Genomic DNA, 25,422 nt, shown 5'->3' with positions numbered 1-25,422 from the left:
TTTGGAAATGTCATCATTGCGTCTTACGTGACAGCTCATGCTCGCTTAAAATTGTACGAAGCTTTAGAACTGTTAGGGGATCGCGTCCTGTACTTTGACACGGACAGTTGCATTTACATCCATCACCCGATTCAACATCACCCTGGCATCGAAGGAGACCGTTTAGGAGCCTGGACAGACGAGCATCCCGACGACAAGATTCTAAGTTTCGTCAGTGGCGGCCCCAAAAATTACGGCTACGAATACCGGGACAAACAAGGAGAAGTGCACACGACGTGCAAAGTGAAAGGACTGACTCTGAATCATCGTACCAGTCGAGTGGTCAACTTTGGGGTATTGAAAGAAGCCTTGCAATCGGGAGAGGATGGAAACTTTAAAGTGACCACCTATCAACCGAACAAGATTGTACGTTTACCCACTCACCAAATCGTCAGTCGACCCTTGGAAAAAGTCTATCAAATTGTATACCAGAAGCGAGTGCGACTTCCCAATCACTTTACGTTGCCGTACGGTCACGTCGGTATTGGTCTGTATATAAAAAGGAACCCTAGGCAAGATCGATAGTTCATTGTTCATTGAAGTATATTACCATGTCGTTGACGAAGAAGAAACCAGATTGGTTTGGCTTGGACCCAAGAGGTGGCCCAGTATGCACGAGAGTTATTCAAGGAAAAAAGTTACTTTTCAACCCGTGTTAGTGACGGTGCCAGAAGAACCCGTCACCCAGGACGGGACTGTCGTGGACAGGCCTGAAAGACCCTTTCGGGAGGACACTTGTGTGACCTTACCCCCTACTATAGAACTGGTTAGAACTTTACCCAAAACATGTGGTTGTTGTACAGACACTTGTTTTTACTCCACGTTCATGGTTATCATGTGCCTTTTATTCTTGTACTTAAGCCTTTGGCTTTTATGTATTTTTGTCTTTCGTATTCATGTTTGAAAAAAAAAACATTCAATAAACGTGTTCTGAAAAAAAGTATATAAACTCTTGTCTTGTTTGTTTTCGTGTCACAAGTGACATTTCTCACACTATGGCTACCTCTGCTGTCTCTGCTCCCTCTTCCTCTACTGTCAAAGTCATCGACGAACACTTAGATCGTGCCAGTTGGGAGGCTTTGTATCTTCGCCATCCCTTTAACATGCTCATTGCTGGACCTAGCGGTTCAGGCAAAACCGAATTCGTCAAACGTTTGATCGAACATAAACATCATTTGATCGATCGGCCACCTCAACGGATCGTGTGGTGTTACCAAGAGTGGCAATCGGCGTACAACCTCTTGCGAGAAAGTCAAGGCGATTCCATCGTGTTTGTGGAAGGCATTCCTAAAGAAGACGACGGCATCGTCTCTGACTCCCGTCTAACCCATTTGGTCATTTTTGACGACATGTTAGGAGAAGACGAAGAAGAAATTAAACTGTGGTTCACGCGCAAAGGGCATCACCGTAATGCCAGTGTCGTTTACATCACCCAAAATTTGTTTCAACAAAGTAAAGCCCATCGCACCATCAGTCTCAATGCGCATTACGTGGTCTTGTTTAAAAGCCCTCGAGATAAATCGCAAGTGCAAGTCTTAGCCAAACAGTTAGGAACGCCTTGGCTGACTCAGGCGTACGACGATGCCACTCAAACTCCACACGCCTATTTACTCGTCGATTTGAAACCTACGACCCCCGAGTATTTGCGATTTCGTACCCACTTGTTTCACCACTGGTGCCAAGACGGAGGGCCTGTCCTGTACACGTCTCCGTCCTCGACTTCATTTCACTCCACATAAAAAAATCTATAAAAACCTCAGACCCTTTTTCGTCTGTCTCACTCTCAGTGCGAACATGACGTCCCTTCAGTCGCATCTTCCCGTCAAATTGATTCGTGCCTTGTATGGCATCAGTCGAGAAAAAGATCCACAAACACGAGCTCGTGTCTTAGAAGCTAGTCTCAAAGAAGTCTTACGATGGTTCACGGTGACGGCACGTCAATTACTCCAAGGAATCATTCAGATTCCTCATCAAACCAAACGCTTTTTTCATCGAAACAATGTCGCTTTGGTCCAACTGGCCGATCCCCGCATCGACACGCAACCAAAAAACAAATCATTTTGAAACCTGGAGGGAGCGGTACTCTAGGAGGGTCATCATTCGCTCACTCTTAAGATGGGATCCTAATGCCCCCAAAGTTATACCCAAGACAAAAGTCCAACGAAGCCCCAAGAAGAAAAAGACCAGGTCCCCAAGGAGAACTTCTCCAGTGGCAGGACCCTCCTCTTACCAGACACCACCACCCCGGAAAAAGAAAAGAAGCCCCCAGAAAAAGAAACAGAGAAAAAGTCCCCAGAAAAAGAAAAGTCCACAGAAAACTAGTCGCAAGAGAGGCACTTCGGCCAGGACGCAACCTTACACTCGCAAACCACGACCTGCCACGGCGGTGACTGCGTCTCCGGCAGCCTCACGTTTGTCCACTTCTCCGTTAATGACACCCAGAACTGAAGAGTACTTGGAGACGTTGATCACACCAAGAACTTCTCCGTTGATGACCCCCAAAAGAACTTCCCCAGTGGCAGGACCTTCCAATTTAGTGGCAGTGGCTGCTGCTCACAAAGTACCTTCTCCCAAAATCAAAGTTCAAGAAAGATCGGGCATGTTACAAAGTTTACTGGATTTGTCCAAGCAAGAACTGGCTCGATTTAGTCAGTTGCGTACCCCTGCACGACGTGTCATGCCTGTCCTCAAACTAATACGACGTAAAGACAATCAGTGGCGACGCGTTCCAGTATAAAAAGGCCTGTGACCAAGTCGGGGTATCAGAGTTTTTTGGTGCTCCTGAAGACTCAAAGATGTCACCCTCCAGAAAACCCCAAGGAAAGAAAAGGAAAGGACTGCCACCACGTTTAGCCAAACATGGGGACATGTTATCTGTCCTGTCCAAAGCTTCTCCACCCCTACGAAAAGAACTCATTCAAACGGCCTCCAAAGAGGTCATCGATACCGTGTGCGAATGTTGTTTGAACGTTTTGAAAGGCACGATCCCTTTGTCGAAACACCAGAAACAATGCTTAGGCAAACATCGTCACGTTCTTCGCCAAATGGTTCAAAAGAAAATTCCCATTCGTCAAAAAAAGAAGATGTTAGTGCAACGTGGAGGTATTTTACCTCTCTTGTTAGGCCCCATACTGAAAGGAGTCTTGGGAACCATGTTGGGAGGACTGGTGGGAGCAAGATAAAAAGGCCTCGGAAGTTCCAAGATCTCAGAATCGACCCCTGACAACCCCATGGAAGGACGAAAACTAGCTTAGTGCCTTACAAACGATGGATGGAATACCATCGGTGGCAAGAACACACCCCGGATTTACCTCCCAATCCCAATTTGAGCGAGATGTCCCAGTTACAACACGAATTGCAGTCCTTGATGGATCGCCAAGATTTGTCCGAAACAGAAAAATCGCAAAAGTACGGTCAACTCTTCCAACGACTGCAACTCTTTCACCAGAAAGCTTTAGACGAAACAGCTCTACCCACTCTGAAAGATTTTAAGACCTTGATGAAAAGTCCAGCACCATCACCAGTACCAGTACCAGTACCAGTGACCAAGACAGAAAAAGGAAAAGAAGAAGAAGAAGGGTTTCAAACTCCACCAGAAAAAGTACGCAAGTTAACAACACCACCTACCTCCAGAATTGGATGGATTAAAAAGATGATGGCCACCCCTTCTTCATCACAAGAGAAAAAGAAAGTGAAGACAGAAGTGAAGACAGAAGTGAAACAAGAACCGATATCCCCCGCTCAGACATCCTCCTCCTCTTCAACACCTATTGCCGGTCGCACACGCAAAGCATTGCAATCCAAGAAAATACCCCAAGAGAAAAAGAGTAGCATCCTCCAAGAGTGGGTGCCTTATTAACACACCAACCAACACAAAAAAATGGAAAAAGTCTTAGCCAGCATTTACTACGATCCCTCCCATCCTGCAGGCTACGCAGGAGTTCAAAAATTGTATCGGGCTGCCAAAACGCGACTGAAAAGTATCCGTTTACCTCAAGTGCAACGATGGTTACAAGAACAAGCTACCTACACTTTACACAAACCCATTCGACGCAAGTTTGCCAGAAGTCGCACCCGAGTGGAAGGCATCGATCATCAATGGCAAGCCGATTTAGCCGATGTCTCTCATTTGGCCAGCTACAATCGTGGCTACAAATATTTGTTTTGTGTCATCGACGTCTTTTCCAAATTTGCTTGGGTCGTACCCTTGACTTCCAAATCGAGCAGCGAGTTAGTGCGAGCCCTGCAACGGGTGTTGAAACAAAGCGGTCGTCACCCTCTTCGATGGCAAACGGACAAAGGCACCGAATTTCTGAACCAAGCTTTCCAAAAAGAATTAAAGAAACGTGACATTCATTTTTTTACCACCGAGAATCCCGAAACCAAAGCCAGCATCGTGGAACGTTTTCAACGCACTTTGAAAGAACGCATGTGGAAATATTTTACGCATCACCACACTCTGAAGTACATCGACATCTTACCGCACCTGGTGCAAGCGTACAACCAATCTTACCATCGAAGCATTGGACGTGCCCCGCAAGACGTGACTCCCGACAACGAAGTGTTGGTGTTTGAGCGCCTGTTTGGTACGTCCCCGACGAGGGCTGTCCCCAAGAAAAGTGGAGAGTTGGCCGTAGGAGATTGGGTGCGCATTGGCAAAACCAAACGCACTTTCGACAAAGGTTACTTACCTAACTGGACGACCGAATTGTTTCGCGTCACTGGACGAGTGCATGGCCGTCATCCTGCCGTCTATAAATTGGAAGACATGAACGGAGAAGTGCTCAAAGGAACGTTTTATTTGCCCGAGTTACAACGTGTGACCAAAAAAGAAGACGACGTGTACGACATCGAAAGCATTCTCGAACGCAGAACCCGTAAGGTGGGCAAACGACGTGTCAAAGAAGTCAAAGTACTTTGGAAAGGATATCCACCCAGTTTTGATTCTTGGATCGACGCTTCGCAAGTCATCGGGGTAGCCATCGCCAATTTGAGTTTGCAACAAGGAGACAAACAATTGTGGACCATTTTATTGAGCAGTTGCATCGGTTACCTGCTTCCCAATCCCTCCCTGAAATTCTCTTCCAACGGGAACCCCGGGAACCTTGTGTCCAGTGCCAGTCACCACTCCAATCACCACAATCAGAACCCCATTTTGGGCGGAGACACGCCTCTGACGTCCAGTAACCCCTCGGACAGCCACAGAACTCTGGAATTATGAGTCACCAAAACCAATTTTACTTAACCTTACCCAGTGACAGTTCCATGGAGGTGTTTCCCCACAACACGTTGTGCTGTTACACGGCCAAATTACCTCAGGCCATCCCCTTAGATCACGAAGCCCATTGGGAAGTGGCTTTAGTAGAAATGATTCACCCCACCCAAGTCCTCAATGTCCTTCCCAATCAAAATTTTTTTGATGTGGAAGTTCATGACGAACAATTGCAACAGTGGATGGATAGCAATGTCAAATATGACAAGAAAACCCGTACACAAAAGTACACCACCTATCACTTGTTCATTTCCCCAGGCTATTATTTTAGTGGTCAACATTTGGTCAGCACCATAGCCTCCAGGTTTAATGTCGTGTTTCTGAAAGCTTTGGAGCATGCTAACAAAAGTGTCACCATGGAGTACCACAAAACAGCTCGTCGCTTCTTGATGAAATTTGAACGGAGTAAAATCCTGTCCATTTTATTTTGTCCTGAATTGTATGACATGTTGGGCGGAGACATGAACCTGAGAATGAGCATGATGAAGAAAAGCGAATTACCCATCGTTTACGACAACGAGTCTTTTAGCAAGTTATTTCGTGCCCCGGTAGAACTGAACCAAGGACTGAATTTGATGTTCGTGTATTCCGATGTGGTGGAGTATAACGTGGTGGGACACACCTCCGTGCCGTTACTGCGTGTCATTCCTTTCAAAGTGGATTCTGCCACTTACACTGACGAGGAAGGTGGAACCACTTACCACATCCACCGCGAATTTGTACATCCTCACTATTTGCCTGTCAGTAAGTCGTATTTGGACACGGTCAACATTACTATAAAAGGAGATTTGGGACAAAATATTCCATTCACCAAAGGAAAAGTCACGGTGAAACTCCATTTTCGAAAACGGTTTTCTCACGATTCGTAAGTCATGTATCCAGTGTACCGAGGGGTTGCTCGACAGCGAGGACACGGTTTAGGAGATATGTTAAAATCGGCCTTTCGTTCGGTGGCCCCGGTGTTGAAACCGATGGTGACACGCGGATTGCACGCATTGAAAGATGCGGCACTGACGCAAGGCAAAGAATTTCTCCAAAATGTCATCATCGACAAACAAAACCCTAAAGAAGCCTTCATGAGGGCAGGCAAAAATGTCTTGCTGCAAACGGGCAAAGACATTTTGGGTCACCGAGAAACACCTATAAATGCCCTGCACGCTACCGAGTCAGGCATTCAGCAAGGACAAGGCAGAAAGAGACGACGAAGAAAACACCCTTTCACCAGACTTCAAGCTAGAAAGGCCAAGAAAAGAAGAACCGTTCGAGACTTAGACGTTTTCGATTATTGAGAAAGAACAAAAAGAAAAATGATGCACCGAGAGTCTTGCGCTTGTTCCAAGACGGAACTGGATCTGTTTGCCATGCCCCCCACCATGATGACCATGCAAGAATCCCAGTGGGTGGAATTTCATCCCGTCTCCTCATTGGCCGATTCCGCTCCCATCGAGTTTGAAATCAAAGGACAGCCCGAAGATTACATCGATCTGAATAGCAGTTACTTGTACCTGAAAGTCAAAATTCTAGATAAGACTGGAGGTGCTATAGACGATGAAGCAGTAGCTCCCGTCAACAATTTCATGCATTCCTTGTTCAGTGGAGTGGACTTGTACTTGAATAACAAACTGGTCAGTAGCAGCATGGATACTTACCCTTATCGTGCCTACCTGGAAAATCTCTTGACGTACGGAATAGATGCCAAGAACACTCATCTCAATGCCTGTGTGCTATGGGAAGCTGACGAACCTACCAAGTTTGAAATATTGGAAACTGATGAAAAGAAAGACAACAATGATGGATTTCTAGAACGAAGAAAGAGAATCACGGGAGTCGACACAAGTTTAGAACTGATGGATCGTTTGCATTTGGACATGTGGTTGCAAGAAAAGTATTTGCTGAACGGGGTGGATGTCCGCCTGAGACTGAATCGTAGCAGTGCCGCTTTCCATTTATTGGCTGATAGGGACGGTTACAAAACCAAAATCCTAGAAGCCAGACTCTACGTACGCCGTGTGGAAGTGTTACCTAAAGTGGGAAACGACATCAATCAGACGTTGAGCAGAACGACTGCCAAGTATCCCATACGACGCGTGGAAGTGAAAACCTTCACCATTCCCAAGGGACAGCGATCCATGATCGAAGATCATCTGTTCCAAGGACAGTTACCCAAACGTTTGATCGTTGGTATCGTCGAGAATACAGCCTTCAACGGAGCTGCCGAAAAAAATCCTTTCTACTTTCAACACTTTGGCCTGTCCAAAATCGAAGTCAGTCGCGATGGCAAAACCTTGTGTACCCGACCTTTCGAACCTGACTTTACCAAGAAGAATTACTTGAGATCGTACTTGTCCCTGTACGAAGCCACCGGCCAGTTAGGAACCAACACCAGTCACGGCATTACGTACGAAGATTATGCAGGAGGCTATGCTTTGTGGGCTTTCGATTTCACTCCAGACCAAGGCAGCGACGAGGGACATTTCCACCCTATAAAATCCGGCCAGATTCGTGTGGAAATTCAGTTTAAAGACCGAGACCCTGATGAAACGGTGAACGTCATCCTGTATGCAGAATTCGATAATACGATAGAAATCAACAGTTTGAGAGAAGTCATCCTAGATTACTAGAAACCATGGAAGACTGTTATCCCTCTTTACCTAGTGGAGAAACTTTGGACATGAAATGTGAGGGGACCGTGGAAAAAGAAGTGATCATGATGAAGTCAAGATGGCCAGAACAAGAAGCCCATTTAGTCTCCTGTTTTGCCAAACACTTGGTCGACAAAATGACGGAATTGATCAAGAAAAATTGCTATGGATGTCAAAACGATCATCCCAGTCAAATTCAACACGATAAATGCCTGATGTTGAGTCAAGAAGAAAAATTGGACGAGTATCTGGACGAAGCTTGGAGTCTCATCTCGAACAAAGACGTGTTGCATCAGTGGTATAAAGACTTGCGTAAACATTCTTGTCCACCATTAACCACTCAAGAGATCCATCGTATCGAAGCTCTCCTGAATCAGAGTGAGGAAACAGAACGAATAACCGTTTATTCGTCTTACATTTTCAAGCAAAAAGTCAGGATCGAATTGACGACTTATTATTACCTGTGAAGAAGAAAAAAACACACACAAATCAATGGATACCTGGGAACTTTATTACCTTTTGAACCACAGTTCGTATACGGCTTCTTGGAATCCTGTCGTCTGTGCTAAAGATGAACTCCCTCATCGCAAACCTAAAGACCATCAAGCTTACGTGATCAACACGGACGACAGTCATCTCCCAGGAACCCACTGGGTAGCCGTCTACTTTCCTCAAGAAGGATGTGTGGAATATTTCGATTCGTACGGATTGCCCCCTTTGGAAGACGATATCATCGACTTTATGAGAAGAAATGCTCAGACCACCCGATTCAATAATGTGAAATTACAAGGCACAGATTCCTTGGTGTGTGGACAATATTGCGTGTATTTTCTGCATCATCGAAGCCTGGGCTATTCCTTAGAACATTTAGTGACTCATTTTGATCCTCGTTCTTCTTCAAGAAATGATGTGAAAGTAGATCGATGGTTTTGTGACCATTATGCTTATCTTTTGTCTCAAGCTAGGAAACGTAGTGTCCATCAATGGCCTAATGATTTCCAACAGTGGAAATCACAATTTCATTCACAACGTTGTCAGCCCTGTTTAAAGTAGATTGTGAATTGAGAAAAAAATGTTGGTGATTTGAAAAAATTGTTTGATGTTATAGTGTTGGATTATTGTTAAAAATGTTAGAGTTGCTGTTGGTTAGTGTTAAGTGATTTTTGAATAAAAATGTTGTGTTTTGAAAAAAATGCCTTTGTCTTTTGTTTAGCTATAAGAATGTTGGATTGATGCTCTTTGACTTCTTACTATCCCTCTCATGACACTCACTGTACATTGCGACTCGAAAACCGTGTGGGGATGTTTTCCTTCACGTCCGCGCTTTGACTTTAAGAACCGGTTTGTTTCCAGTCTAACCATCCATTGTCGACTCATTCTCCTAAGAGGATGTGTTCCAAACTAGCTAAGCTCAACGAAGCCTACGTGAATTTGCATAGGGTCAGACACAGTCTGATACCGAAGCCAGAAGAAATAGAGAATGTGAGAATGTTAAAAATCACTGAAGACCTGATAGAAGAGCTTTTCAGAGAAGAAATGAACAGGGAAAAAGAAGAATGGACAGAGAAGTACAGACAGCAGCAACAGCAGCAACAACAACAACAGCAGCAACAAGAACCTGAAGCTGACAGAGGCTTTGTCGATTGTCGTATCGACACCAAAGAGTTCTTCTTCTCTTTCCGAAGAAGCAGACCTATCGCCAGAAAGTCTATCCTCAGAGGACATCGCATTCTTAGAAACTAAAAGATTGCCATAGCAAACAAAAAAAAAACAGCCCTTTTCAGGGCTACCCCAATACTCTAGAAAAGAAATAACGATCGATTTGCCAATTTGTGTAGGTAGAGTAGTGTGAAAATTAACACTAACTCTTTTTTTTTAAAAATGTGAGGGTATGTGTTTGTGTGTTTGTGTTTGTAAGTGCTTGAGTAAGTTGATATGGATAGTAGATTAAAATGATGTCTTTTTTTTGGTGTTTGAGGTGTAGATTTGGGGTTAGATTGGATTGCTTTGCGTATGTAAATAGTCTATTGAAGTGATTTATAAAAAATTTTAAAATAGTGATGGGTAGCATAAAAAAGTGAGTGTTTCTTTTAGGTCCCGCGTTGTTTCTTTTGGTCATGATCTAGGTAAGATCAATTTTATGTTTCTTAGGGGGATGTTTTCCTTCACGTCCGCGCTTTCACTATAAATTGAAACTCGTTGGGTAGTCTAGCTACCCTTGTTGATTGATCAACACCAAAAATGAACACGAGACTGTCTAAACTGTTGGAACTTCATGTGCATCTGGAATATGCCAGGCGCCTGTTGAATGAACTGGCCGCGGAAGCCATTGTGGAAGACGGAAGGATGAGAGAGGAGGAGGAAAGAAGAAATAAAGAAGAGGAGAGAAGATATAAAGAAGAAGAGGAAAGAAGATACAAAGAGGAGGAGAGAAGATACAAAGAAGAGGAGGAGGAAAAGGAGAGAAGAAGAAAAAATTTCAGAATCCCAGAAACCGAAAATTGGGATTCTGAAGCCACATATCCTGCCTCTGCTCTCTCCCCCAAAAAGGTAAAAAGTAACTGGGGGACAAGATGTGTATGTGGCGCCAGGCCTGGAAGGTGTCACCATTAACCAGGTGTCCATGAAGTTCAAAAAAAAAAACAGCCCTTTTCAGGGCTACCCAATACTCTAGAAAAGAAATAACGATCGATTTGCCAATGTGTGTAGGTAGAGTAGTGTGAATATAAACACTAACTCTTTATTAATAGTGGGAGTGTATGTGTTTGTGTGTTTGTGTTAGTAACTGTTCACGTAAGTTTGTGTGAATAGTAGATTATGGGTTTCTTAGAGTAGGTGGAGAGTATAGTTTGGGTTTTATTATATGAAATGAGAAAAGTAGGGGGATGTTTTCCTTCACGTCCGCGCGTTGCTGTTTCTTTGGTCATGATCTAGGTAAGATCAATTTTATGTTTTGGGGGATGTTTTCCTTCACGTCCGCGCTTTCACTATAAGAACCCATAGTATTCGTCGTTCAAACCATTCTACAAAGAAGATGGCTTCTAACCAAATGGACAAAATACAAACATTGCAAGACGTTTTAGACAACTTAGGAATGATGGAACAGATGTTAATAAGACTCGTTGAAGACCATTATTCCTATAGTCCCCATCGTGTAAAGATGGAAATTAATAACTTAAAAAAGGTAAAGGACAAGATTAGTGGTGTCATGAAAGAGATAAAGGAGGAGAAGGAGGATGAAGAGGAAAGAATAAGAATAAGCAAATGGAACGAAAAATTGAAAAAGAAGAAGAAAATGAGAAGAGGAAGAAAGAAGAGGAGGAAGAGAAGAAGAAAGAAGAGCAGGAGAAAAAAAAAAGAAAGAGAAGAAGAGAAAGAGTGTAGGAGATAAAATAAGAACTTGGTGGAGAAAAAGAAGAAATTAGAAGCAGAAGAAGAAGAAGAAAACCCAAAGGCCCTTTTGAGAGCCATATTTCTCGAAAAGAGATAGCCTTTCCATTGCCTACCCCTTTTTTAAATTTAAATTTAAATTTAAAAAAAATTAAAAAAAAAATCCCATGTTCAATTCCCTTGAGGCTATAGTGGCCCAAGACTTTTTCCCATGTTAAATTCCCCTTGAGGCTAGAGTGGCCCACGATTTTTCTCCATGTTAAATTTCCATTGAGGCTATATTTGCCCAGGGGTCTCTGTAATGCTAATTCCCATTGAGGCTCTAGTGCCCCACTTAACTACTTGTATTTATAATACTTGTACAAACAACCCGCGACTGTGGGAAAAATAATGATGCATGTGTGGACATTTATTTTTCCTTTCGTAACACAATGTGCATATAATCTTTTTCAGAATTATAAATACCCAAATGTCTGCAATATGGGCCTAAGTGCTAACGCCGATCGTTCAAAACAAAAAATTTTAAATGTCGGTGTTGTGCACCGTCTTGCAACATATGCATTCAAATTTTAACTCTGATGTTCTGTAATTAGTGCATATAAAATACAATGGATCTTTTGTAGGGAGACTGCTTATTGTAGAAACACCTAGTCTTGATTTAATAGAAGGCACATCATGCGATAACGTAATAGCCACATGATCTAAATTTTGTCCCGATTGAAAACCAGCATTTCTAATTTAAAAAAAAGTCTTTAACACGTTACATGACGGCTTGTCGAAATTTAGTGAGCTCAATTCGATTTTTCTCAATTATATTGTCTTAAGCCTTTCATGGACTAACCCAGTCGAAAATTTGATTAACTATATCAGGATAAAGACGTATCCTTCTTACAGCGCTTCAATCTAATTTGTCCAGTCTAATGCCATCAGAAGTAGAACAAATTCCAGAGCCGAGCAATTTACCAGCGTCTGCTTTGCAGGAATACTCCACTGGTCGTATATATTGACGATTCAAGTAAAGATGTATCAAATTTGAACAATACGATGCAATTAAGATAAACACTGATTCCGTCTCTTAGATTTTCTTGTAAACCAAATTTTCGTTGATTGTAAATGCGATGCTTTTTCCGACGTAAAAAAATTGCATACAAGTTCTAAAATGGTGTGAATAAATTTTATGTTGAATTCCTATTATTCATGATGTTGAACTCTGCGTAAGCAGTCTAGTAATAACCCCTTCAATCACGTTTACTTACCTTCAACGAGTCCGGTATTGAATAAAGTTCTTCCTCGACGCATATTGCATGATATAAACAGAAGCTTTTAAGTAAATATATATGCAATTTAAAAAAGTATTAACTTTTAGTAAAACAATGGTTTATGAGATAATGTTATGTGAATGAAATTTTGACCTTCTCTGGACCTAGAGATTCATTATATATATATATATATATATATATATATATATATATATATATATATATATATATATATATATATATATATATATATATATCACGTATCTCACTAACAGGAAGAACTTCCATAACATAATGTTACTGGACTCGTACCTAAGATTTCAGTATCATTCCAAACTTATAACAATATTATCACACCGCTGCATATGGGTTTGGAGTTATTACAAGCTGAGAACAGAAAAAAGGACCAATGAAAGAGCAAGAGAGTTAAAGAAATTAACTCGGTAGCCATGTCGTGCTAGGTAATTGTACACAGTTGAATAATGGTTTGTATGGATCATCGTAGCATGGGGGTAAGATTTGCATACAATATGGCAAATAGCCTTTTGCTCGTTTGATGGGTACGGATGCGTACAACATTATTCTACAATAAGTAATATAAATATTTTAATCTCTATTAAATAAAGGAAAAAAGGAAAGCTGGATAAAACAAGATGGAAACGAATAAGGAAATGTAAACAAACGAAAACAGCGTAAAGCTGAAAAATTGTATCCTCAAGTACGCAGAAAAACCAAACATGTTTAAGTTTAATCGGGGTCTATCAAAGTTTTGTAAAATGCTCCCACATCCATCCCCACCCTCTCCAACATGAGAAAACGGGAAATGTGAATGAATTATTCAACGACTGTGATAATGAATTCTTGAAGCAGAAGCCTCAGTGGAGTTTGAATGTAAATAAGGCAGTTTTAAGCAAGAGTGTAAACAGATCTACCGTTCAGCAGGCTCTGAGTATTCCATTTCTTCTTTCCCATATAAGAAATAACAAGAGGAAGGAAAACGTTAGGGAAATGGGGAGGGAAACGAACCAATCAAATAAAGTAAAGACGGAGTAGAAATCATACCCAGACAGTTGGACGATCTGGCAGAGTAGAAACACGTGGTGACGGACTGAAAAATTATAGTCAGGCCCAGTAGAATGAAACTCCAATTCGTAGCATATATAAGGTAGTCCCATGGTCGACTCTTGTAGAATTCCTGAGACTCGTACAAAATATCAGCGGCAATCCATGCCGTGAAGCCACATGCCGCAAACATCCTGTATAGAATGTAGACCTTCTGGTTGACTGGCCACTGAAATGGAAAATATATAGAATGTGAATCGTCTCTAGGGCCAATTTTGTTCGAGGCAAATATGGCCAAATGATAACTTATATGCCCCTCGGCATCGAACTCAACCGTAGCCGATTGTCATATATGAATCAACTATTGCATGATCGGGGTCCCCCCTCCCCGACCAATTCGATTGCTAGATACAATGCAACTATTACATTACCGGTTGGCCGGACAATAGCTTACCCAGTCGATGAGGGCTCATATTATGAAATGCTATATAATTTATAGAATTAAAAACCTTTATAATTTCGACATGTTTCATTCAATTTTCATGAAGTATTCCTAATATGCTTTTTTTTTAGACCGATTAAATTGCTAGGAAACGTTTAACAACCAAAACTGCCAGTTTTCAGAAAAGTAATATGCACATGAATAAATGGAGCATTCACCGTTTTGTTGCCGAGAATCATGGGAAATTTGATTATTTGCATTAGATTTAGCACTAGTTCTGGGGCGGTGAACTCTTTTTTTTTTTTTTTCGTGGAAAAATGCATTTTATTTGTGCTATATCACAGAGGGTAGAGTGGGAAAAGTATCGTCCTAAATTGCTTACGCAACAGCAAAGTAAAATCGATGTACAAAATGGACGACATGACTATTATTGGCTTCACATATTTGAGTGGAATTGCTTGTAGATGCATTACCAAAGAGGCTTCATGCAAGCTTAGGTTACCGTAACTCATCTGAACCAGAGCTTTATGTTACTATAACTCATTAGGACCAGACTATTGATAACGGTTTGACAAGAGGCAATTTTATATACCGTATATATTCACCTTTAAGGTGGATCCACCTCAAATTTCATAGACCCTTAATACGCCGGTGTAGTGTTAAATTTTGACCCTCGTTGAATTCTGACCCTCCGGGTCTGCTTTTAACGTTGAAAGTTGACCCAGGGTCAGTTCTTAACGTTGAAATTTGATTTTCTCAGTCGTTGAAAACTGATCGCAGCGTTGAATTTTGATCAGATTTCCGGGTCATTTTTTAACGGATATTGTTTTAAGTTATGCATACATGGGTTTATGAATCGTCAATAAGGAAATGCTTAGTATGTATAAAATCAACAAAAGCAATGTAATGCAGTACATGTAGTAATGAAATTATGAATATAGTTATCTTCCATATTTGAAATGGATATAACGTAATTTTGTTTGTACTTCGCCTGCTGTGTTCCATCAAACAATCAATGACCCTCTTAGAGCCTTAACCAAACAAAATCAACCATGGGAATGGAGTAAGAAACGATAAAGCGTTTGAAAAACTCAAAACAGAATTTAATAAAATAACGCAATAATAGCGTAATTCGATCCTAATAAGGAAACGCAATAACTTGTACATGCAATTCCTGTCGGTCTAGGCACATTATTAACTAATAATGGAAAGATTATTGCCTACGCCTGTAGAGAACTTTCAGATGTAGACCAACATTTAAAGAAAGACATTAGAGTAGTATATTGGGACGATAGGGCGATAATGGGAATTAGCATTACAAACCACCCTGGGACGATATGGCGACAAGATTTATAGCGACAATGGAAATTAACATTACAAACCACCCTGGGACGATATGGCGACAAGAGTTATAGCGACAATGGGAATTACCATTACAAGGTCCCGTGGGACGATATAGCGACAAGTACTTTGAAGTACAACCTGGGCCTGTATAGCGTCAAGGGAAAATTAACAAAGGAATATATCATGGGTCTGCCTAGCGTCAAGGGGAAATAAACATGGGAATATATCGTGGATTATAAGCACTGATACCACATTTAAAAAATAATTATTTTTTGGGAGGGTTAGGCATGAAAGTCATTTGGTTCTTCTGCTTTTTCTTCTTCTACTTTCTCCATTTCTTTATCCATCTCCTAAATTTTCCCAATATTCCTTTCTTTTTGTGTTCCGACTCAGGAATCCAGTCTGGATGACCTATCGCTCTGCATTTCTCCTGGACATTCATCCAGTTTTTGTTCATTCTCTCAAATGCTTCTTTTTTCTTTCTGTTCTCTTGTTCTTTCCTATCTTTTGCCCATGTGTCTTTAACGTTCTTGACTTCTTCTTCCAAGACCCTTTTCATAATTTCTTCTGCTTTATGGAAACCGCTCCGGTGGCCTAGTGGTTAGAGCGTCCGCCTCGGATGCGGGAGGTCGTGGGTTCGATCCCCGGCCGAGTCATGCCAAAGACTTACAAAAATGGTACTAACAGCTGCTTCGCTTGGCGCTCAGCATTAAGAGGTTAGTGTTAGGACTGGTCGGCCTGGTGTCAGGATAATGTGACTGGGTGGGACATCATGCTACATGTCTGCGGCATGATGCCCCAGTGCTAGACATCACTATAAACTGCCACATTGCAGACATCGTAGCGATATGACTGGAAAATTGTTAAAGCTACGTTAAAAATCCAAATCACACACACACTGCTTTATGGACTTGGTTCCGTCCCCTTTTGAGAAAAGCCCACTCTGTCAAGTTAAAGATATCATCCAAAACACACCTGACTTTGATAACAATTTCAAGAGACTGCTTCAGTGTTCCGACTCTTACATATTCAGGCGAGATGAAACCTCTCAACTTCTTTACCTCTTCTTCTATCATCCCTTCAGTATTCTCCCTGGCTATTTTCAGATTGTTGGTTGGTTAGTTGGATTATAGTGGGTTTCGTTTTATTGAAAATGTACCACTTGTTTATTCACGCACTGCGTGATTTTTAATTATCCTTGGGGAAGGAAAAGAGCCTCATCCCCCAGGCTTTTATGTACTCACAGAGTACTTTTTAATTTAGCCACTCAGGTGTAGGACTAACTAGTCCTTAACAACCTGACTGAAAGGCTAATAGACATGAGCGGAAATAATCACACCACACACTCATGTTTCTTAGTTGGATTGAAATGCCCCAGGTGTCAACCCAAGCAGTATGTGACGCCCGCTACGATTGGTCGGCAGCGATGACGTCACATTAGGACACCTGGTCTTGTGGCAGGTGGAAATCGTTCCACATACTGCCACGTGTACGTTGTCCGAGCGTGGTAAAGGAGGAAAGGTACTCGGAAAGCCAGCCATGGATGTCATGTACTCCCCAAAACGCCAGCCCGTACTTATTCCAAATCATGTCCAGTTTTACTAATGGACAAAATATATCAATAATGTGTTAGCCACCTCTGCAATTAATCAAATCATAAGAGTTATAAATTTTGAATAAGTTTGAATTTAGTGTACATAGTGTACATACTTACTGAAATTAAAAACCAATCGGTCAAGTCTAAACGACTTATAGCAATTGAGTAACGCATGGTAAAAGAGTAAGTGTGAGAATTTAAACGGCGGTACCAAAACAGATCAATTCAGATGTAAGATTAGTTGATCTAGGAGGAATACCAAGCCAAAATGGATCCCTATTAGATATTTACAGGCAATTTTAGTAGTCCTAAGAAGGGCTTTTGTTTTTAGGCAAACGTTCCCCGTCTGCCCTCTGCTTCCCTGCATAGCTGGGCTGTTTGCTTTCTTCGTTAGTTTCCCCTGGAAAGGCATAACCATGAAGTTTAGCGATGTATTTAGCCGCCTCGGTCAGCTGGCTTAAGGAGAACTCTGAGTAAGCTTCATAATAGAGCGCCAATTAATGTATTGGATTGCATTGACGAAGTGGCCCGCTTTTTTGATATCATCAATTGCCTTTCCCAGTCCCATATTCCGGTAGACAGAGCCTTCCTTTCTTTCCACTCTGTTTAGGTGGTGCAGGTTCCTCAGCTTCATCGCCACTGGATGATACTTCCAGGGCCGCTGCCAGCGTGGAAGTTTCAAATTCTTCGGGGTCGTCTGCCAACATTGCCTGGATTTGACTGAGTATGTTAGTAGAAATAGCTGTGGAAGCTTGATTTAAAATTTCAGCCAGATGTTGTTTAAGAGACAAGGAGAAGGTTAAGGGTAAATCAGGAAGGCAGTATAGATAAAGATTTTTTTTTATTAAATTTTTTCTTTTCTTTTTTTCTTCTTGAATTCCTTATTTATTTGATTCCTTATCTCATTGGTTTGGAGTGAAAACTTGTTTTATGGTTGTTTGTATGTTATTATGGAGTCCTGTTTTAATTAATTCCTATTTTCCTATTTTAATTTTTTGTGGCCTTAATTGGTTTTTATTATTCGGGCTATGAACGGCTGTGTCAGTCTGTGAACCCACGAGACCTAGCAGGCCGTTATAATTCCCAAACAGTGATTTTGTAATATTCGTCCTTAACTGTTTTTTATTATTCGGGCTATAAACGCCTGTGTCAGTCTGTGAACCCACGAGACCTAGCAGGCCGTCATAATTCCCAAACAGTGATTTTTTTTTTTTTTTAATTGTTTTTTTTTTATTAGATTCGTCCTTAACTGGTTTTTATTATTCGGGCTATGAACGGATGTGTCAGTCTGTGAACAGATTGTTTGCAAAGTCCAAGCTGCCTGGGAACTTCCATTCTCTGTCAAGTCTTTCCACTACATACTCCGGATCTATCATCCAATACCAACTCTCCTTCAACTGGTTAAACAAGTCAGATACTGCTACCATCTTCTTTTCGCTTATTCCGTAGAATGGCGCCAATGACGGGCCCTTTTTACATTTATATCTAAAGCACGAACGTGAAGGAAAACATCCCCTACTTTTGCCTTCTCATAATTTATAAACTACTCAAACAAAGATAATGATACAAACACCTAATCACAGTATATACTATCCACACACGCAGAGATGCCAAATCAAACCCCAAAATCTACCATCCACTCACGCCAAGAAGCAGAAACAAATCCATCATTTACTATCCACACACGCAGAGATGCAAAATCAAACCCCCAAATTTACCACCCACACACGGGAGAAGCTAACAACATAACCACAATCTACTATCCACACACGCTGAGAAGCAGAAACATAACCAAAATATTCTGTCCACACACGCTGAGAAGCCAAATCAAACCCAAAATGTACCATTCACACACGTCATGAAGCAGAAACAAACGCACCATTTACTATCCGCACACACAGAGATGCCAAATTAAACACAAAATCTACTATCCACATACGCGAGAAGTCAAATCAAACCAAAACTATACTATCCACACACGGGGAGAAGACAAATTAAACCCTAACTATACTATTCACACACACCGGGAAGCAAAAACAAAACCCAATTATACTAGTAACACAAAAGGAAAGTTAAACAACCACACAATCTACTATCCACACAAACCTACGTGAGCGCTTACAAACCCCAATACTCTACTATCCACAAACGGAGAAGCAGAAACATAACTATAATATACTATCCACACACGCTGAGAAGCCAAAACATAACAACAATCTACTATCCACACACGCCGAAAAGCCAAAACATAACCACAATCTACTATCCACACACGAGAAGAAGGCAAATCAAACCCAAAATTTACCATTCACACACGTCAAGAAGCAGAAACAAACCCACCATTTACTATCCACACACGCAGAGATGCCAAATCAAACCCCAAAATCTACCATCCACACACGCCAAGACGCAGAAACAAACCCACCATTTACTACCCACACACGCAGAGATGCCAAATCAAACCCCAAAATCTACCATCCACACACGGGAGAAGCTAACAACATAACCACAATCTACTATCCACACACGGAGAAGCAGAAACATAACCATAATACACTATCCACACAAGCTGAGAAGCCAAAACATAACCACAGTATACTAATCACACATGAGAAGAAGCCAAATCAAACCCAAAATTTACCATTCACACACGTCAAGAAGCAGAAACAAGCCCACCATTTACTACCCACACACGCAGAGATGCCAAATCAAACCCCAAAATATACCATCCACACACGGGAGAAGCTAAAAACATAGCCACAATCTACTATCCACACACGGAAAAGCAGAATCATAACCATAATATACTATCCATACAGGTGAAGGTGTAAAAAAACATACTCTCTACTATCATCTACACAAACGTACTTCAGGACACACGGTACTAATTATACGGAAGAACTGTGAACCAGTCTAGAAATGGGTGAAAAAATAATAGAGTATTTACAGGTTTGGTGGTCCATAATTGGTTAATAATGAAAATTAAAATTTTAGGAAAAATATATTTTGAGAGCTTATCCTATATGTAATGTAAAAAAAATATTGACAAATTTCTACTGATGCAATTTTAGCATTTTTGCAGGCTTGACTCAGGAGTACTCAATACTGAAAGTAGCACCTGATTCATTTGGTGCAGAATCAATAACACGTGTTTCATGCACATGTATGTAAACAAAATGCCGTGGGTCATATGGTGTTCTCCACACATAAGCTTGCACCAAGGTTAGATGTGCATGAAGAATTATAGGTCTCATTATCAGCACCCAGAAATTTTAAGTTATTGAATTTTGAATATGATAGCGTTTCCATATGTTTGCCATTGGAGTTGAATTAGTACCATGAGTCCTTCAGCGCTTACAAAACCCAATAATCTATCATTCACACAAACGTACGTGAGCGCTTACAAACACATAACACACACACACACACACACACACACACACACACACACACACAATTACACCAGGAAAGGAGGGAGTGTTTATATAAACACTACTCCACATTCTCACATTGGCAAATTGAATAGTGTTCTTTTCTAGAGTTTTTGGTTAGCCCTGAAAAGGGCTGTTTTTTGGAACTCCACATACACCTGTTAGTGATGGCACCTTCCAGGTCTTGCTCCACAAACACATCTTCTGATCCAGTAATTATCCCAGTTGACTGTAGTAGATGGGAGTGCAGAGGCTTGATGATTAGCCTCAGCACCCCAATCTTCTGTCTCTGGGATAATATAAACTTCCCTCTCTCTTCTTCTATGTCGCAGTCTAGGATGTTGTGGCCTCCTTATTTCTTCTTCCCAGCTTTCAGTTTGGAGAATCACAGGTAATTGTACTACTGGTGGAAGAGTCTATGGATTTGGTTGACGTTGTGGTACTGTTACTGTTGTTTGTGGAAGCGTCCTCGCCTCGGGTTTCACCTCACACTTAGGTCTCATCATAGGGTGAGACCTGATCCCTCTCTTCTTTTCCTCCTCTTCTCTCTTTCTTCTCTGCTCCTCCTCCTCTTTCATTCTTCCTGCTTATACAATGGCCTCCGCTGCCAGCTCATTCAGGAGGCGCCTGGCATATTACAGGTGCATCTGGAGTTCCAACAGTTTGCTTATTCTGCTACTCATTCTTCACTGATGTCTCGTCGACAATGGGTAGCCAGACTGACGAGTGTTTCTGTATATATACTTGAAGCACGGAAGTGAAGGAAGACCCAAATCTTACATTACCTATATGATTACCGAAGAAAAGAAACAAGAAAAAAAAAACAACGCTCGGACCTAAAAGAAACACTTACTTTCTTCTACTAATAATTAATTATTCAACATTCCAAAAGGAAATCAGACAGGAACCTCATATAGTGGTATTCATAGACTTTGAAAAGGCATTCGACCTAGTTTGGACTAAGCGCTTTTTAGCCAAATTAAATCACTACGCCATAACAGGCCGAATGTACAACTTCATCGAAACTTCCTAACGAACCGCAAGATAATAACCAGAGTTGGTGACACTCACTCTGATTTACAACCCTTAGAAAACGGAACTCCACAAGGGAGTGTATTCATTCCCACTCTGTTCAACCTCATGATGAATGACCCAGATAAGAACTTGGCATCTAACCTAACTGAAATATCGCAATTTGCGGACGATAGTGGAATATGGAGAGCAGGAAACCCTGCCAACCACAAAATAATTAAAGACTTACAAGATAGCTTAAACAACATAGGAAAGTGGGCTGATAAACGAGGTTTCAAACTAGCACACGAAAAAACTATAGCCGTAATATTTACCTCAAAACGTAAAATAAACAAGCATCTCCCTACACTGACAATACACAATCATGAAATTAAGTATGAAAAATTTGCACGATTCCTGTGAATGTATTAAGCTGGGGACACCACATCAAATAATTAATTAAAAGATGTAATAGGGACCTCAACCTCCTCAAAAACCTTAAAGGAACCGACTGGGGATCCAATCAAGAAACACTGCTAACCCTACAGAGGGCACTGATTAGATCCAAACTAGACTACGGATGCCAAATATACAACTCAGCACCTAAACAGCATCTTAAAAAACTAGACAATATACAAAGAAAAGCCCTCATCACAATCACTGGCGCGCTACCATCAACATCTCTAGCAGAACTCCTAGTACTAACCGGAGAACTCCCGCTTTGTCTCCGACGACAAGAACTGATTCTAAGATACGCAGCCAGATTAACATCCCACTCAAATTCCCACCCCACTAGAATAGCGATAGAAAAATGTGACAAACCATTTAGCAATAAACTGCAACACCTGACCCCTACAGGGAAATTAGTGAACGAACTTATAGAACAACTCTACATTGGAAACCTCAAACATAAAACAAACAAGCACTTCGGAACCGAACCTTGGACCAACGAAGAGCCAAAAATCAATACCCTCACCAAATATGGCAATAAAAAGGATCAAGAACATCAATTACACACCATCGCAACAGAAGAAATTAACACCAACTACTCAAATTTCCTTAAGATATACACTGATGGATCAAAAACTAAAGGACCAGACAAAACGGCAGCCGCATTTGTCATCCCTGAATTAAACATCAGTGTAGGACATAGACTACCCGACCACTGCTCAATATATACGGCAGAATTCTGGGCCATAAAAGAAGCACTTAAATGGGTCGAGACTAACAACACTCGGATGACAGTAATTATAAGCGACTCACTTAGCGTCATCTCCTCAATACTTAACAACAATACCAAATACGGAGAAAATTTTCTGAAACAAACCAACTTAAAGCTAAAAAGCTTAAACAACAATAAACAGCACATAGAATTCCTATGGATTCCATTCCATATAAATATACCAAGCAATGACCTAGCAGATTCAATAGCTAAACAAAAACTTAACGAACCTAGCCACGTCCAATTAGACAACAGTGTTAGCGAAATATACAGCCTAACAACATCATTAATGACAAAAAATGGCAGCAAAAAATGGAATGACAGTACCCAAGGTAGGAAACTTTACAACATCATTAATGAAGTCAAAAGAAACAGAAAACCACCCGTACTCCAAAGCAAAGATCAAAAGATAATTAATAGAATATATACAGGTCAAACCAAACTGGCTACCAGTTATGACAAGCACATAAGACCCTTCCCACACAATCCTAATTGCTATTACTGCCGGGTCCCGGAGGACCTACCGCACATATTCAATGTATGCCTTAAATTTAAAAAAGAAAGGAAATATTCAAAACAGATCAAAATAAAATAGGATCCCCAGTTACCTTCCCAGAAATCTTAAACAAATCCAACCCTAACCTGAACAGTACCTATACAAATATAATAACCTACTTACTTTAAAACGGTTTAGATAAAAAAAATATATAATAGCCAATCATCGATATATCAATAACTAGTAAAATAAGGACAACTCAATAGGGACCAACCAGATTAGACATCCTTGAACCCTCTTAGAATGTTCGAGTAATCGACAAGGATATCTATCTGGGACTAAAATAATTCTGATCAATTAACTTCCCATAGGGCACAATTAAACTATATATCAAAACCTATTTATTTATTTTTTAAATAATAAAAAAAAAACAATTTTATCATACAAAAATACTATAAAAATACTATAAAAATAAAATTAATAACTATTCATATCCATTGACATAACAATACAAAATAAAATAAGGAAAACGCAATAGGGACCAACCAGATCAGATGTCCTTGATCCCTCTTAGAAGGTTCGAGTAATCGACAAGGATAACTATCTGGGACTAAAAGTAATCTGACCAATTAACCACAAATAGGGAAAACACATATTAATACCTAAAAATAAAAACATCATAATAATAAACAACATAAATAGGAATCAAGATAAATAGATAGAGGCTACCCAGATTTAAAGATAGGGAACCAACTTAATTATATATATATATATATATATATATATATATATATATATATATATATATATATATATATATATATATATATATATATATATGATACTACATCTGGGTCGTTATTTAACAGGACATTTAAAAATTTAAAATAGGGTCAGATTTTAACGTGAAATTTTGATCACGGTCGTTGAAAATGACCCGGCGGGTCAGAATTCAACGAGGCTCAAAATTTAACACTATATATATATATATATATATATATATATATATATATATATATATATATATATATATATATATTGGTCACTTTGAAAAATTACCGACCGGGTCAGAATTCAACGAGGGTCAAAATGTGATACTACATCTGGGTCGTTATTTAACAGGACATTTAAAATAGGGTCAGATTTTAACGTGAAATTTTGATCACGGTCGTTGAAAAATGACCCGGCGGGTCAGAATTCAACGAGGGTCAAAATTTAACACTACACCGGCAGATCCGAATCTAAGCAGGTTGTTCGAAGTAATGATTATCATAAGTAGAAGACTGCGCAGTGCTGACATTATATTTTAAGGCTATATCGGACATTTTTGACAGCATCACTCATCTGAATGACAAGTTTCCTCCATGATAATACCGGCTGTACTTGAATATACGTCGGATGGTCCAAGCGTAAACAGCACTAACCCAGATCGGACGTTCCATAATACGCTGGTAGATATGGGACTAAACATTTTGTTAGAACTGATCAGTTGAACAAACAACAAAGACCATGATTTTGCCGATGCATAATTTGAGAGCAGATCAGGATGAATGTTGCTTGCAGTCGGATCTGACTTATAAGGGAGTACGTACGGCTGTTAATTAATCGCATAGAACACTGTCATTATGATAATAGCCCTACTGTCATTACGATAATAGCCCTGGGGAATGTAATAATTTAACTATTTATAAGGCAATGTTGATCAATAAACGTCATGTATATAACACAGAAATTAACGTTTTGCTTGTTAATGTCTGCATAATTTTTACACAGTATATACTCTCTTATAAGATATGTCCCATTAGAAACATTCTGATCTGCTGACAGGTTATGCAACTTAGATGAGTACATAAGTTATATTTGTAAAATCAAGGAGGCAAACTTGTCTTTCAGATGGGTCATGCTATAAAAAAATGTAATAGATCCAAAGGATGAAATAAAACTTTAATATATGACTGCAGGGATTAATCATGAAACGTTCTCTGTATGGTACATTTTGGGACTGATCTTAATAATATGGTCCGTTTAGGGAACTATTTAAATATGGTACATTTTGTGAATGATTTCAATATGGTACGTTTTGGGAACTATTCAAATATGGTACATTTTGTTAATGATTTCAGTATGGTAGGTTTTGGGATTGCTCTCAGTATAGTAAGTTCGTGGAACGTTCTCAATATGGTACATTTTGGGAATGCGTTCCTTATTTGCATTA

The 25,422-nt window shown here is 40.4% G+C and overlaps 1 protein-coding gene across 1 annotated transcript in view; it reads right to left on the bottom strand.

Annotated features, from left to right (window-relative positions):
• The window catches only part of LOC149787560 (protein rolling stone-like), a 75,264-nt gene that overhangs the window by 15,669 nt on the left and 34,173 nt on the right, over positions 1-25,422 (bottom strand). The window contains exon 2 of the mRNA XM_089973709.1: positions 13,665-13,893. Coding sequence (XP_089829835.1) covers positions 13,665-13,893 — 229 coding nt within the window. The remainder of the gene's footprint in view (positions 1-13,664; positions 13,894-25,422) is intronic.

The sequence above is a fragment of the Sinohyriopsis cumingii genome, chromosome 11, assembly GCF_028554795.1.
Source record: "Sinohyriopsis cumingii isolate HCF-2022 chromosome 11, ASM2855479v2, whole genome shotgun sequence".
Taxonomy (NCBI): domain Eukaryota; kingdom Metazoa; phylum Mollusca; class Bivalvia; order Unionida; family Unionidae; genus Sinohyriopsis; species Sinohyriopsis cumingii.
Note: the sequence above shows the minus strand (reverse complement) of the source record. Positions and strands in the feature narration are given on the sequence as shown.